We start from the raw sequence: 17,050 nt of genomic DNA on the forward strand, positions 1-17,050 counted from the left end.
GGTCCTGGTTCCAGCATCTTCCCAGGTGCTCCCTGACAGGTGCCCCCCTCTGTCTTTCATCTTCCAGAGATGGGTAGTGCCACCTGCTGGGTCATATTGGGATAGCACCATGGGGCCAGCCCTGCATGGGGGACAGCCAGGCCCACCATGGACGCAGCAGATAACCTAGATGTTTCCTTTTTGTGGGTGAGCAAGCTGAGGATCTGAGCTGGACAGGGTGGGAACTGCACATAGGGCCTGCTTCTCTCAAGCCTGGTGCCAGGCACTCCCAGTTTCTTGGTATCCCTGCAGGCCCTGCCAGGGCGGGTTATGGACTAGGAAGAGGCCCAGGGTTTCTCTGGAAGCGTCTTGTCTTTCTGGGGCTTGGGAAAAAATTCCACAGTTTCTCAGCATCTGGCATGTAAACCTACCTTTTAAAATTTGTTTTATTTTAAAAGTTAACTTTTCAGATGGAGCCAAGATTTTGAACCTGCAAGGATCACAGCTCAGTGTGTGTCCTCAAAAGGGTGGGCAGCAGAGTCCTTGGAGAGGGTGCTATCCAAGGGCCAGTTCCTGGCAGGTGGGGACAGGCAGGGTGGGGTTCGTGTGGGCAGGGTGGGGCTGCGCTCAGTGCCTGCACAGCCTTACCACCCTGGGAGCCCCGGGGTTTAACCCGCCCTGTGTCTCTACCAAGCCCCACCCATATGGGACATGTGGAGGAAGGGCATCCAGGGACACATCACACCCTCCCACAGCTCCGCACCGGGTTTTGGGATGAAGCTATCGATGGCATCCACACACATGGTTCCTTGGCTCCGGTCAGTGCTCAGCACAGACTGACGAAGCATCGACCTTGGGAACAAGCCCAGTCCTGCTTAGGTTTACGTCCACACCCTAGAAGCCATGGCGTCTCCATGTCTTGATGCCCCAGGCCACCTCGAGGCCTTTTAAGTGGGGAGCGCACCTCTTAGAAGCAGCCCAGTCACTGAGGGGCATAGCCTCTCTGTAAGCACTACATGCTGCTGAATGAGCACAGCAGCCCCTCCCCTACAAAACCACAAAACTCAAGCCAGCCTCATAGGGCTGCCCTGCCTGGGCCCAAGCCTCCCTCTCACCCTTATCAGGGATTTGTCCGAGCAAAGCCTGTGCTAAAATAAGCCAGAATAATTCTCCCCCACCCCCACCCTCCAGTCCAGAGGCCACACCGAAGGATGACTCTGGTGCAGGCCTCTCAAAGGGCTGCACAGCCTAGCCCTGCCCCGCCCTGCTCTCCTCTGCTCGGCTCTGCCCACTCCTCAGTCATGTTTTTGGTACCCACAGGTGTGACGAGTACATCACACAGCTGGATGAGATGCAGCGGCAGCTGGCGGCCGCCGAGGACGAGAAGAAGACGCTGAACTCGCTGCTGCGCATGGCCATCCAGCAGAAGCTGGCACTGACCCAGCGGCTGGAGCTGCTCGAGCTGGACCATGAGCAGACCCGGCGTGGCCGCACCAAAGCTGCCCCGAAGGCCAAGCCAGCCACCCCGAGCGTAAGTCACGCCTGCGCCTGTGCCAGCGACAGGGCCGAGGGCACCGGGCTGGCCAACCAGGTGTTCTGCAGCGAGAAGCACAGCATTTACTGTGATTAGGGGCTGTGGGGCGCCGCACGCTGCAGCTAACATCTGCTTCACCTCAACTAACCCAGCAGCAGCGGGACAGCGGCGCTAGGTCAATCTTAACGTGACTAATGCACAGAGGGTAGGATTCTAGCCGAGGCGCCATGGGGCGTGTGCATCAGCAGGACACTTGTGAGAGCTTTGTGTCGCTTCTCACTCCTCAAAGCCCCCTCAGGAGCACCCAGTCCTCAGCTGCTCTCGTAGGTGGGGGTCAGAGGTGGGGATAGAGCTGCACATTCTTGCAGCAGATGTGTGATGACAGCATCTTCTAAGCCCTGGGCACCCTTGGGGAAACCCAAGGGAAGGAGTCCTGGTCCTGCTCCCTCAGCACCCAAATGGGGCAGAACCTGAGTTGAAACTTGCATGTTCCTCGCATGTGTCTAATGTCAGCGCTAGAAAGCAGTTTTAGGAGGTTCCAGCTTGCAGTATAGGTACTGCTTCAGAGGACGGCTCTGCACTTGGCATAGTTTCATGGAAAGGATTATGTTGTAGTTTATGCACTATCTCACTGCAAATCATATTCAGGACAGAAGTGCAGAATTTCTTCCCCAAGCCCAGAGAAGAGCAGCCCTGAGCCCCTGTATTCTGCTGGCCAGACACACATGGCAGAGACACAGCTGACCATAACCCAGGAATCCAGAGCTCGGTTTTACATTTCTGAGATCAGGATGCTTGTCTAGTGGCCTGTGAGGTGACAGATGGGCAGGGCCCAAGGCCCCAGGTTTTCATTTTTCATGAGAAAAGCTGTCCAAGTGCCTGGCCAGACCTTGGTCCTCAGTGCAGAGCCTGTCCTTTTGTACTTGGGGTGACCTCAGCAGCCAATTATCTGGCTGTCCTTAGGGGGTTCAGTCCCAAAGACATGGGGCTTTGAAAACCCTAGCCTGAAGTCTGAGCCACCAGGGGCTTGGCTGAGTTGGACACCCACAGTTGTAGCCAGAGCCTAGCCTGGTGCTGGGAAAGCTTTGCATGGGGCCAGGGCCAATTGTCAGGATTCACAGGTAGGAGATGTTTAGGTCTCTTTATTTAGTGCAATTTGGGGAATGGCAACAGAGAAAGAGGAAAGGTAGCTGTAGGGCTCTCCCATTTCCAGAGGCTCCATCCACACCAGAGCTTTGGCATCAGGCCGCCTGCCTTCCCACATTCTGAGCAGAACTTTTCTCAGTATTTTTCTCCCGATCACCCCGTGGAACCAGCTGGACCTGAGGCTGCAGTCTTCTCCCCTGCAGGCTGCTTGCCTTGTCTCTCATGCGGAAGAGGCATTCGAGTTACCTGGTGAGAGACCGTGTTGCCCCCTCCCACAGCTGTCTACCCTGCGTGCTCTTCCCTTTGGTGCCGAGTATGTCTCGGTCCTCGCCAGACTCCAGGACAGGCCCATGTTATGTTCCCTGCTTGTTCATCCTGGGCCCAGATCCCCCTGCCCCAGCAAGACTCGCAGTGGGATGACTGCTGGCATGCTCACCCTGCACGTGCTTTGCCCTCTCCTTGCAAGCCTGGCACACAGCTTCTCTCCATACTCCTACGGGGCTTTGCAGACACTCAAGCCACTGGGCTCCCCCTAACACATGCAGGTCTTCTCTTCTGCCAACTAACGTGCTCGCACCCTCCCAGCACGTGGAGAGCTTCAGTTGTCAGATAAACAGGAAGCGACTGATGACCGCTTTCTAACGCTCTCTTTTCTCCCGTTTTCAGCTGTAGAGTAGCTGCCAGGAGGACTTGGCCACCCGGCCCAGTCACACTGCAGCCCCCTCCCCTTCCCTCTCGTGGCCCACAAGGAGGAAGGAAGGGCAACCTAAAAGCCCACTTAGAAACTTTTTGGATATACCACTGCAATTCTTTTCAAAATAGCATTCCCCAAGTTTTTAATGGGAGGAAAAAAAGCTTTAATGTTGAGCATGCTGCGAGCTGCTGCGTGGAAAGGCCTCTGTATGGGCCGAAGACCCTTCTTCCCTGGCTGCCAGGCTCGCCAGGAGCCCGCTGGAAACGCCCACCACGGGGCTCCTTGTTACACATGTTCTTTTTTTATCCGATCAACCTGTGCACTTTTGATATTTTGATATTATATTTGCTTCCTTAATTCCTCGCATAGAGACGGTCTCAGGTGCCGTGGTCTATGCTCGTGGTCCTGTAGCTGTCCGCCTCAGCTCCCACCGTGTTTGTCTGGTGTCAGCACGAGGCAGAGCTGTGTGCTCCGTAGCGTGTAGCTTTAGACTCGGAGATGAGTGCTTTGACCCAGCAAGGAGCCCGGCTACGTGTATCCACGCTGTGGTTCAGCAGCCTTTAGATCATACGGCATTGTGGTTCATGTTTGAAATTACAGATTTTAAATGCCATGTTCATTAAGAAATCCAGGGTATTCAGATTCTGGGGTTTTTCATATTGTATTATTATTATTCTTAGGAATAGTTCAATGTAACAAGAAGAAAACTTGACCTTTGCTCTGGTTAAAACAGTAATAGGCACTTGAAAAAAAAAAGATAAATTATTGAATGAGTAGTATTACCTACAAATTCCAGAATTTTCTGGGTTTTAGGACATTGTGAAGCATGACTGATTAACAGAATTTTATACAACTGTACCAATAAAATTCCAAATTGGAATTGTTTTGTTACTCTGGTTGTTGTGCCAAATTGTGGTACACTTAGAAAATTCTACAGTCGTCGATTTTTAGGGTGTTCTCTTTCAACACCTTTTTGTTAGTAATCATTGCCAGTAGTGCCTTCATCAGTTAAGGGAGGTGTCCCAGCGTAGATCATTCTTGAAAGCGAGCAGGGAAGAGCTAGTGGGCATGCCGAAGGCCAGCGTGGACAGCAGGTGAGGCAGGTGCTCCTCACACCCGGACCTGGGCATCTTCATTGAGGGAAAGAAAACAGTCATTGTGCAAAATTCTGTTAGTCAGTGATTCTTTACGTGCAAATTCAGGGGCTTAGAAAATGAAAGCAAACACAAAACCTTGAGTGTGCTTTGGGAACCAAATGGACCTTCTGGGACAAGCTGAGCAAGCTGTATGAACGCCACGTTTGTGAAGAGCTGAGGGTGTCAGGAGGGCCGACGCTCTGTTGGCATGCGCAGTAGGGGACGAGGGTTAGCCATAGTATTCTTTGCAAATGTGAAAGCGAGACATTATATCTTCTCTTGCTTGGTGTAACTAATCACTGTTAATTTCAGGAAACAGAACTCATTAAAACTCCTTAGTAAACCAGGTCTACATCCTGTTTTGTTTGCTGAGTGAGGTTCGTGGGAGTGGTCAAATTGGTACTCTTGGAGGAAGAAAAACTGTCCTTCCTTCTCCAAAAAAGGAAAAATTATAATAATATAAATGACAAAAATAAAAGAATTCTGTTTCCTGGAATAAGCATTTCTTATTCCTAGTTGTAGGGACTCCTATTTTTACCTTCCGTTACAGTGTTGATTCATAAGAAATATTGTTACATTTGAGATAACTTCATCTGTATGGGGTATTTATTTGCAACGATGTCTGAGTACTGTATTTTTTCTGTGCATTACCTTAGTGTCAGAATGTTGGTCTTTATTTTAAAGTCATATGCATGTTCTCCTGCCAAGGAACCTTTACACAGACCCAAACAAAAAAATAGTAATAATTAAATGCCTTCAATTTCTGAGAAAATGAGGCAGAGCATGGAAAAGGAATAGGAAGGAGAAATTAATTGAGATTTTCAGGACACAGACATGTGATGTGAATGCCTACAAAGCCAGTGCGCATAGGAACAGTGGGCCTGGGTAAAGAGTCACATTGGTAGGACCAATAAAGAATAATAAAAAGACAAAGCACATGTTTGTTCTCTGTGGTTGTTCTGACTCCGTGCTCCAGATGACTGTGGTTTAAGCAAGGCACAGTAATTCCACTGCCTCAGACAACAACAGCAATAAAGCCAGCCTCGCAGGTAACCCTGGTAGTGGGAGCTGGAAGCAGCCTGGGGTCCACCGTCAGGAGAGGGGGGAGGGGTCACGTATATGTGGGGAGGCTGTCACTCCATCCCTGAAGCAGGAATGTGTTCAAGGACCCAGAAGATGAGGGTAGAGAAAGGGTAGAGTTGGTGTCTGGGTGCCTGTGCCAATCAAATACACCACCAGGCAGAAGTGAGCCAGGCCACACTGGGCCATGCGACATTTGTGGGAGTGGAGGGCACAGACAGTGCCCCCTGGACAGAGGCCTGCCCCCAGCACCCTGACGCCTTATGCCTCTGTCCTCCTCAAGGGTCTTCTGAGGTGCAGCATCAGGTTTGAAGCCACAGCAGCGTGGTGGTGAGAACACATCGTGTATACATAGACTGAAACAAGGAGTAGCCTGCGCCATCCTGATGAGGAGGCAGGGATTCAGATGACGTAGAATCCTTTGCTGTCTAAACTCTCACTCTCTGAACCCAGGAATCACATTTGTCTGTAGGAATATATACACACATACAGTGGGCATGTTCATGTGATTGCTTTTGGGTATGAAAAGGGGACAGTGTCTAGTCAAGGGGACAGTAAATACCAGGGCACACTCCTGCCACCACCTCATCCGACTGCCTCACTCAGGCCTATGTGGCTTCACTCATGTGTGGCTTCCCTCTGGAAAGCCATCGCAGGCTAGTCTCACTGCCATGCCACTTCCCCAGGACCCCGCCATCTGACTGAAGTCTCACTGCCATACCACCCTTCCTCGCTTCACTGTCACTGCGGAACCTCCAGCCCTTGATGATACTCTTCTGCTTTAGTAGCAGCTGTTGGGACTTGTTTTCTGTTTAAACCATTCTTTCTGATGGAGTAAAAGAGGCAGTTGTCCAACTCCTGGAAAAGGTTGAAAAGAAAGCCCTCGACTGATCTAGAAGACCCTCAAGGAGAAGGGAGGTCTAAGGTATCAGGGCCCTGTGGGGCAGGCTCCTTTCCAGGGACAGTGTCTGTGCCTTCCACTCCCACACTTGTGCATGGCCCAGTGTGGCCTAGCTCGCTTCTGCCTGGTGGTGTATTTGATTGGCACAGGCATCCAGACACTGAGTCTGCCCTCCCCCTATCCTCATCTTCTGGGTCCTTGAACACAGTCTTCAGTTTCAAGGATGGAACAGCAGCGTCTCGAGTGGGTGGGGTCTCAGGAGTTTGCAGAGGGGGACAGTCCATGCTGAAAGGCCTTCTGCTCAGCCTTGCCTCTGGGAGAGGGTGGTCTCCATTTCCTCTGCATCTTCCATCTCCCTGCAGTGTTTTCACCCCTACTTCCCGGCAGATTACTAGAGCTGGAAACAACAGCATGGACTTGAGAGCTGGACTGATGATTGAATCACCACCATTTGGTAACTGGCTGCCTTAGCTCTCTGAGCGTCAACTTCCTTATCTGTTAGGTGGGGACAAAATAGTGCCTCTTGTATAGGTGGTTGTGAAGCTTCATCAAGCCCTTGGTACCAGCATGCAGCAGGTACTCAATTGATGATTGGTGCTAATATGGTTCTTACTGTCATCATCATCACCAGTGCTTTGGACACAGGCCATGGATCTAGGTCTTTGTCCTGTGGGGAAGATAATTTTAAGTCAAATTACTAACAGAGTGTAATTTGCATCCAGGAAAGTGTGCACATCCTAATATACAGAACGAATTTGCACACAGCGAACACAGCTGTGTAACTAGTATACCCCTACCCTCAGGTATGCTTTTTAGGAAGTATTTATCCTTCAGCAGCACAAATTAATAGGGTGTCTGCTAGTCCTGGTGAGTCACTGGGCTGCCTTCTTCCCAGAAAGCCTCCCAGGAGAACAGACATCCCACATCAGGTTTGCTTCTTCAAAGTTTTTGTGAAGTATAGCACACATACATTAAAGTGCAAATAAAAGTGTCCACTGGCTGACTGGATTTTTGCAAACTGAATACTGTCCCACTGTGTAGCCAGCACTCAGAGGAAAGGCAAGTGAGGATATCCCCCAGAAGTCCTGATGTTTTCTGCACCCACTCCTCCCAGGGCTAACTCCTTGACTCTGACAACGCAGGTCACTGTTACCTATTTCTGTACTTGTAAATGGAAGCATACAATAGACACATGGAGCTTTGATAGATTTTCTTAACAAAAAACTGCATTGATTTAGCACACCATGATCCAACTGTGCGTTTAGAGGTGTCTCATTTTAGATTCAAAGACACAAAGAAGAGTAAAAGGATGGAAAAAGATACCCCATACAACAGTAACCAAAGAAGAGTACAGGTGGCCGCTATGCTAATGTTGGACCAAATTGACTTTAAGGCAAAAATTATTATGCAAGGCAAAGGAGGACATCATGTAATGATAAGAGTCAATTCACCAGGAAGATACAACAACCATAAACATACATGCACCAAACAGGAACCCCAAAATATATGAAGCAAAAGTTGGCCAAATTAAAGGGAGAAATAGTTCAACAATAGTGGGTGGGAGTTTCAATACCCCACTTTTAATAATGGCTAGAAAAACAAGACAAGATCAGAAAAGAAATAGAATACTTGAACAGGACTATAAGACAGCTAGACCTAGCAGACATCTATAGAACACTCCAAACAGAATACATATTAAATACAAATGTAACGTTCTCCAGTCTAGAACCCATTTTAAGGGACAAGTCTCAAATGTAAGAAGATTGGAATTATACTAGTTATATTCTCCAGTGACAGTGGAATAAAGTTAGAAATAACAATGAAATTTGGAAAAGTTATAAATATGTGGAAATAAAACAACATACTTCCTAATAAACAGTGAGTCAAAGAAGATACCATACAAAAGGTAGAGAGATCTGAAATCAATAACCTAACCTCCCAACCTTAAAAAACTAGAAAAAGAGAAACAGCCCAAAGCAGGCAGTAAGAAGGAAATAGTAAAGATTACACCACCAATAAATGAAATAGGCAATGGGGGCAAATGGCAAAAATCAACAAAACCACAAGTTGTTATAAACAAAACTGACAGACCTTTAGGTAGAACAAGAAAAAAAGTTACTAAAATAAAAAATGAAATTGTGACATTACTGATTTTACAGAAATATTAAGGAGTACAAGAATATAATGAACAATTACATAGCAACAATATGGGATCATCTAAACCCAAAGCAAGTAGAGGGGAGGAACTAGTAAAGATTAGAGTGTGGATATAAATGAAATAGAAAACCTGGAGAGAAAACCAACCCAAAAGTTGTTTCCTTAAAAAGATAAACAGCCAGTGGCAAACCTTTATCTAGACTGTTGAAGAAAAACAGATGATCAAATTACTAAATCAAGAATGACAGTGGGGACATTAATAATGACCTTACAGAAAGAAAAAGGATTATGAGAAAACATAACAATGCTAAAAAACATAGGCACACGATGAAATGCCAAATCACTAGAATCACACAGACTCCCAAAACTGACTCTAAAGGAAATAAATAATAGGCATATAACAAAAGACTGACTCAGTAATCAAAAATCTTCCAACAGGAATTTCAGTTTCTGGCCTGGTATGTAAGGTGCTTAGAATTCATTACTCCATCCTAACAAGGGAAAAGCTAAACAGGAAAAACAACTTGTTAAAGATCCATCAGAGAAGTGAGCTCACAGGCCAAACCACTGTACCCAAAGTTGAGAAGACTCAGATACAGAGGACTCTGTGGAGTGAAGAACCTATTACTGGAGGCTGTAAGAAGGGCCATCTTTGTTATGAAGCGGCAAAGAACTTGGCTGAATTGTGTTTTGTGTTCTAGTGTTTTGCGGCAGGTAGCCCTGTGAGTGATTAGATCTTTAGCTGGAGCTATTTTTTTTGTTTTCTGTTTTTGTTTTTAGATGGAGCCTCGCTCTGCCACCCAGGCTGGAGTGCAGTGGCACGATCTCGGCTCACTGCAAGCTTAGATCTTTAGCTGGAGCTATTTCTGAGCAAACTGTTGAAGAGGCAGCCTGGTTCCTTTTAATTGTTTATAGTAAAATGAGAGAAGAAAGATAATTTAGAATTGCTGATCAGAAGGGAAGCAGAACTCAAAAATTTGGAAAACTCAGCATATCCATATTGGAAAAAATGAAAAACCTTGTTCAAGAGGAAAGGGTCTGGCCAAGTAACTCTTTGATGAGGTGATTAGTATGGATTGACCATCTCAGTGAAAGCCAGGTGTTAAGAGAAAGATTGGTCTGCCATCTATAAACAGAAGCAAGGACCTAATTTCCAAGGCAATGGAAGAATGACCCCAAAGACATTTCTGAGATCATCAGAGCTACCCATCCCATCACGGGCCCTGAGTGCAAAGATGTGGGGGCATGGCTATCTTCCCCCAGAAGTAAAAGGATGCCCCAAGAGAGCTATGGGGCCGAGGCAGAGAATCACTGCAGGGGAAGGGTCACTATAGAGGGCCCCCGCTAGGCCCATGAGTCCAGAGACCAGTAGAGCCACCAGTGGGAGTTTCCAGGGGAGCCTCAGATGCGTGACCTAGGCACAGAGCTACTGTGGAGGTAGGAGCAAGGCACAAGCACATGGCTGCCTCAGGGGCAGGACTGCTACCACATTGTGTCCTGAAGGTGGCACTATCACCTTAGTGGGCCTGGAGGGCAGAACATTGAGCCAATGATTATTCTCAAGCCGTAAGATTCCATGTTGTTTCCTCTGTTGGGTTTCAGACTTACTTGGGACCAGTCACTGTTTTCTTCTTTCCTATTTCTCCCTTTTAAAATGGAAATGTCCACCCTATGCCCGTCCCACCGTTGTATTTTGGAAGCACAGAACATGTTTGTTTCACAGCTAGAGAACATTGTGCCTCAGAATGAATCATACTTTCAGTCTCACCTATATCTGATTTAGATGAAACTCTGAACTGGAGACTTTGGAGTTGGTGCTGGAATGTTTTAAGAGTTTGGGGGCTGTTAGGATGGAATTAATGTATTTTGCTTGTGACAGACATGAATTTGAGGGGAGCATGAGTGGAATGCTAGGAGTCTAAATGCGTTCCCTCAAAATTCATACGTTGAAATTCTAACCCCAAAAGTGCTGGGATTACAAAGTGGAGCCTTTAGGTGGTGATTAGGTCATGAGGTCAGAGCTGTCCTGATGAGAAAAGTGCCTTTATCTAAAAACAACAGCAACAACAGAAACAAAACAAAACCTACAGAGTGTGCTCTTCCCTTCCACCATCTGAAGTTACAGTGAAAAGATGACTTTCTCTGCCCCAAGGAGTGAGCTAGGTCTGCTGGCACCTTGATTTTGGATTTCCCATCCTCCAGAAATGCTAGAAATAAACTTCTGGGCCAGGCACTTTGGCTTATGCCTGTAATCCCAGCACTGTGGGAGGCCGAGGTGGGCGGATCACGAGGTTAGGAGATCGAGACCATCTTGGCTAACACGGTGAAATCTCGTCTCTACTAAAAATATAAAAGTTAGCCGGGTGTGGTGGTGGGCGCCTGTAGTCCCAGCTACTTGAGAGGCTGAGGCAGGAGAATGGCGTGAGCCTGGGAGGCGGAACTTGCAGTGAGCTGTGATCGTGCCACTGCACTCCAGCCTGGGCGACAGAGTGAGACTCCATCTCAGAAAGAAAGAAAGAAAGAGAGGGAGAGAGAGGGAGGGAGAGAGAGGGAGGGAGGGAGGGAGGGGAGAAAGAAACTTCTGATGTTTGTAAGCCAGTCTATTTTGTTTTTATGCTGTAATGGACTAAGATACATATGAAATGCCCAATTAAAACCACAAAAGGCAAAAAAGAAAAAGTGGAAAATAAAAGTGGAAACAAAGAATAAGGGCAACAATAGAAGACAGTGACAAATGGTAGAAATTAATCCAGCCTTATCAATTATCACTTTAAACATCAATGGTGTAAATGCTAAAATCAAGAATGAGAGTGGGGACATTAATAATGACCTTACAGAAAGAAAAAGGATAGTAAAAAGATTGTTGGCCGTGGGCAGTGGCTCATGCCTATAATCCCAGCACTTTGGGAGGCCAAGGCGTGTGGGTCACTTGAAGTCAGGAGTTCATGACCAGCCTGGCAACATGGTGAAACCTGTCTCTACTAAAAATACAAAAATTAGCCAGGTGTGGTGGTGTGTTCCTGTAATCCCAGCTATTCAGGAGGGTGAGGCAAGAGAATCACTTGAACCTGGGAGGTGGAGGTTGCAGTGAGCTGAGATTGCACCACTGCACTCCAGCCTGGGCAACAGAGTGAGACTCCTTCGCGCAAAAAAAAAAAAAAAAAGTCAAAGTGGATGAAAAATCAAGAGTATATGTTGTTGTCTTAGTCCATTTTGTGTTGTTTTAACAATGAATGCCTGAGGCTGGGCCTCGGTATTCTGGTATTTAGGTATTTGACCCACGATTATGATGTGGAAGGTTCAAGATTGGGCAGCCACATCTGTTGGGGGCCTTAGGCTGCTTCAGCTCATGGCAGAGAGTTGGCATGTACAAAGAGATCACACATCAAGAGGAGAAGCAAGAGAGAGAACTAAGGAAGCCACACTTCAGCAACCCACTCTCAAGGAAGCTAATCTATTCCCACACAAGCAAGAACACACCTCCAGAGAAGGGCATTAATCTGTTTATGATGGATCTACTCCTGTGACCCAAATACCTACCTCCCACTAGTCCCCACATCCCAACACTGTCACGTTGAGGATCAGATTTCAACACGAGTTTTGTCAGGAACAGACCACATTCAAACCACAGCAGTTGTCTACAAGAAACCTACTTTAAAACGTGTCAATTAAAAGTTAAGGGATGGGGAAGGGTATACCATACTAATGCTAATCAAAGAAAGTGGGAGTAGCTATATTATTTTAGACAGAGCAGACTTAGAGCAAGGAAAGTTATCAGCAATGAAGAGGGGCATTACATACTGAGAACAAGATCAGTTCTCCAAGTAGGCAACAGTCCTTCATATGGATGCACCTAACTGTACAGTACCGAAATACATAAGGTAAAAACTCTTAGAACTGCAAAGAAAAACAGACAAATTAACTTATAGTTGGAATCTTCAGCACTGCTGTATCTGAAATGAACAAATCCGGCAAGCAAAAAAAATCAGTAAGGACATCGTTGAGCTCAACACCATCAATCAACTTTATATAATTGACTTGACAGACTGCTCTATCCAACAGAAGCAGAATACACTTTCTTGTCAAGCTCACATGGGACATTCACTAAGATATACCATATCTGGGCCATAAGACACACCTTCATAAATTGAAAAGGAAATAAATCATGAAATGTCTGCTCCCAGAATCACAGGCGAATTAAACTAGAAATCAACAGAAAGATAGCTGGAAAGTCCCCCAGTACTTGGAGGTGAAACAGCATAACTCTGAGTAGTACATGATCACAGAAGAAATCTCAAGATAAAGTTTAAAAAACTTTGAACTGAATGAAGATGAAAGTACAACTTACAAGTTTAGAATACGGCTAAAGCAGTGCATTGAGGGAAATGTGTTCTATTGAGTTGCACATATTAGAAAAGAAAAAAGATGTAAAATGAATACACACCTACTTTAAGAAGGTAGGAAAAGAACAATTTTAGATCTGTGGTAAGCAGAAGAAAAGGAAAAGTAGAGCAGAAATCAATAAAATTGGAAACAGGAAATCAAAATTAATAAGACCCAAAGTTGGTTCTTTGAAAAGATTTTTTTTTTTTTTGAGACGGAGTCTTACTCTGTCACCCAGGCTGGAGTGCAGTGGCCATATCTCAGCTCACTGCAAGCTCCGCCTCCCGGGTTTACGCCATTCTCCTGCCTCAGCCTCCCGAGTAGCTGGGACTACAGGCGCCCGCCACCTCGCCCGGCTAGTTTTTTGTATTTTTTAGTAGAGACGGGGTTTCACCGTGTTAGCCAGGATGGTCTCGATCTCCTGACCTCGTGATCCGCCCGTCTCGGCCTCCCAAAGTGCTAGGATTACAGGCTTGAGCCACCGCGCCCGGCCGAAAAGATTTTTTTTAATGGAAAACTTCTATTCAAGCTATTTGAGAAAAAAGACAAACTACAAATGTCAGAAATGAACAAAGGGACATCCCTGCAGATCACATGGACATTAAAAGACTAATAAAGGAATGCTATAAACAAGTCTGTGTCCACAAATTCAATAACCTCCATGAAACAGACCCATTTTTTGAAAGACTCAATCTGCCAGAACACAAGAAGAAATAGACAATGGGCTTATATCTATTAAAAACAAATCAGTAATCAAAAACTTTCAGAATGTAAGTGCAAGGCCCACATGGGTTTACTAGTGAATTCTACCACACCTTTTTTTTTTTTTTTTTTTTTTTTTTTGATGGAGTTTTGCTCTATGCCCAGGCTGGAGTGCAGTGGTGTGATCTTGGCTCACTACAACCTCCGCCTCCTGGGTTCAAGTGATTCTCCCGCCTCAGCTGCCCGAGTACCTGGAATTACAGGCGCACATCACCACGCCCAGCTAATTTTTATATTTTTAGTAGAGATAGGGTTTCACCATGTTGGGCCAGGCTGGTCTCAAACTCCTAACCTCAACTGATCTGCCCATCTCGGCCTCCCAAAGTGTTGGGATTACAGGCGTGAGCCACTGCGCCTGGCCTCTGCCACACATTTAAGGAAACAATTATACCAATCCTTTACAATCTGTTCCAGAAGATAGAAGCAGAGGGGAAACTTCCTAACACTTTCTATGAAGCCAGCATTGCCCTGTTATCAAAACCAGACAAAGACATTAACAGAAAAGAAAATGACAAACCAGTATTTCTAATGAACAAAGATGCAAAAGTCCTCAACAAAATATTAGCAAATCAAATCCAAAAATGTATAAAAAGAATTATGCTCTGTGACCAAGGAGAATTTATCTCAGGTATGCAAAGCTGTGTCAAAATTGGACAATCAATTCATGTAATCCATCACATAAACAGAGTAAAGAAGAAAAATCATCCTATCCTATCAATAAACTCAGAAAAGGCATTTGGCAAAATCCAACCCCATTTATGATTAAAAAGAAAAACTCTCGCTGGGTGCGGTGGCTCACACCTGTAATCCCAGCACTTTGGGAGGCTGAGGTGGGCAGACCACGAGGTCAGGAGATCGAGACCATCCTGGCTAACACGGTGAAACCCCGTCTCTACTAAAAATACAAAAACTTAGCCGGGCGGAGTGGCGGGCGCCTGTAATCCCAGCTACTTGGGAGGCTGAGGCCGGAGAATGGCGTGAACCTGAAAGATGGAGCTTGCAGTGAGCTGAGATCGTGCCACCGCACTCCAGCCTGGGCGACAGAGCGAGACTCCGTCTCAAAAAAAAAAAAAAAAAAAAAGGAAAACTCTAGAGGGGAACTTTCTTCAATTTCATAAAAAGTACATCAGCAAAATACAACTAACGTCGTAATTAATGGTGAGAGACCTCAAGTTTTCCCACTAAGACCAGGAACAAAGGCAAGGATGTCCCCTCTCACCAGTTCTTTTCAGTATTGTACTGGAAGTCCTAGCTAATGCAATAAGACTCAAAAAAGGGGGAGAGGGGCTGGGGACAGTGGCTCATGCCTGTAATCACAGTAGTTTGGGCAGATCACTTGAACCCAGGAGTTCTAGACCAGCCTGGGCAACGTAGTGAAACCCTGTCTTTACAAAAGGTACAAAAATTATCTGGGCATGGTGGCACGGACCTGTAGTCCCACTATTGCGCTTCAGCCTGGGTGACCCTGTCTCAACAAATAAATAAACAATAAATATAAATAAATAAATGGTATCCAGATTGGGAAGGAAAAAATAAAAGTGTTATATGCAGATGACATAATTGTTTATATAGAAGATCTGAAAGAGGCCGGGCGCGGTGGCTCAAGCCTGTAATCCCAGCACTTTGGGAGGCCGAGACGGGCGGATCACGAGGTCGGGAGATCGAGACCATCCTGGTTAACACGGTGAAACCCCGTCTCTACTAAAAAATACAAAAAAACTAGCCGGGCGAAGTGGCGGCACCTGTAGTCCCAGCTACTCGGGAGGCTGAGGCAGGAGAATGGCGTGAACCTGAAAGATGGAGCTTGCAGTGAGCTGAGATCCGGCCACTGCACTCCAGCCTGGGCGACAGAGCGAGAGTCCGTCTCAAAAAAAAAAAAAGAAGATCTGAAAGAATCAACAACAACAAAAACCTGCTGGAACCGATAAGCAATTATAGGCCGACGGTAGGATACAAGGTTAATATACAAAAATCAGTTGCTTTCTTATATGCCAGCAATGGACAAGTGGAATTTGAAATTAAATACATAACACCGTTTACATTACTATCCCCCCAAATGAAATAATTAGGTATAAATCTAACAAAATATGTTAGATCTATGTGAGGAAAACTAGAAAACTGATTAAAGAAATCAGAAAAAATAATGATACTTTATATTCATCGGTAGGAATACCCAATATTGTCGAAATGTCGGTCTTTAACTTGATTTATAGAATCAATATAATCCCAGTCAAAATTAGAACAAGTTATTTTGTGGATATTGACGCACTAATTCTAAAGTTCATATGGAGAGAATAGCCAGCTCAATATTGAAGGAGAGGAACAAAGCTAAAGGCCTGATACTACTATGTCTTGAAGATTATAAAACTACAGTAATCAAGACAGTATGGTCAGTGTGGTATTGGCAAAAGCATAGACAAACAGAATGGAGAGCCTGGAAATAGACCCACACAACTATAGTCAACTGATGTTTGAGAAAGGAACAAAGAAAGTATAGCAGAGAAAAGACAATCTTTTTAACAAATGGTGCTGGAACAACTGGTCTTCCACATGCAAAAACTGATTTTAGGCAAAGACTTCATATTCTTCACAAAAAATTACTCAACATGGATTCCAGACCTAAATGTAAAATGCAGAACTATACAACTCTTAGAAAATAATATGGAAAATCTGAATGACCTGGGGAATGGTACAGTGACTTTTTAAAAATTTTATTTTGAGACAGGGTCTCACTCTGACGCAGGCTGTAGTGCAGTGGCATAATCACAGCTCACTGCAACCTCTGCCTCCCAGGCTCAAGTGATTCTCACACCTCAGCCTCCTGAGTAGTTGGGACCACAGGTGTATGCCACCATGCCTGGCTAATTTTTGTATTTTTTGTAGAGGCAGGGTTTCACCACGTTGTCCAAGCTTGCCTCTAACTCCTGGCCTCAAGTGACCTGCCTGCCTCAGACTCCCAAAGTGCTGGGATTACAGGCCTGAGTCACCGTGCCTGGCTTTCTTTTTTCCTTTTCTTTCTTTCTTTCTTTTTTTTTTTTTTTTTTGAGACAGGGTTGGCTCTTTTGCCTAGGCTATAGTACAGTGGCGCAATCTCGGCTCACTGCAACCTCTACCTCCTGGGCTCAAGCCATCCTCCTGCCTCAGCCTCCTGAGTCTCTCCAGGCCCACACCACCAGGCCCAGCTAATTTTTGTATTTTTTTGAAGAGATGGGGTTTCACCGTGTTGCCCAGGCTAGTCTTGAACTCCTGAGCTTAAGCAATCTACCTGCCCCAGCCTC

At 45.9% G+C, this 17,050-nt stretch overlaps 1 protein-coding gene across 3 annotated transcripts in view; it reads left to right on the forward strand.

Moving 5' to 3' along the window:
• The window catches only part of BICD2 (BICD cargo adaptor 2), a 60,739-nt gene that overhangs the window by 42,597 nt on the left and 1,092 nt on the right, over positions 1 to 17,050 (forward strand). Inside the window, exons 7-8 of one of the 3 annotated variants that reach the window (XM_003911986.5) lie at positions 1,300 to 1,510; positions 3,326 to 5,418. In XM_003911986.5, coding sequence (XP_003912035.1) covers positions 1,300 to 1,510; positions 3,326 to 3,331 — 217 coding nt within the window. In that variant the 3' untranslated portion in view covers positions 3,332 to 5,418. Of the gene's footprint in view, positions 1 to 1,299; positions 5,428 to 17,050 lie in introns of those variants that run through there. The other 2 variants (XM_009189200.4, XM_017949288.3) reach the window with 2 other exon arrangements.

This window comes from Papio anubis, chromosome 13 (genome assembly GCF_008728515.1).
Source record: "Papio anubis isolate 15944 chromosome 13, Panubis1.0, whole genome shotgun sequence".
NCBI classification, from domain to species: domain Eukaryota; kingdom Metazoa; phylum Chordata; class Mammalia; order Primates; family Cercopithecidae; genus Papio; species Papio anubis.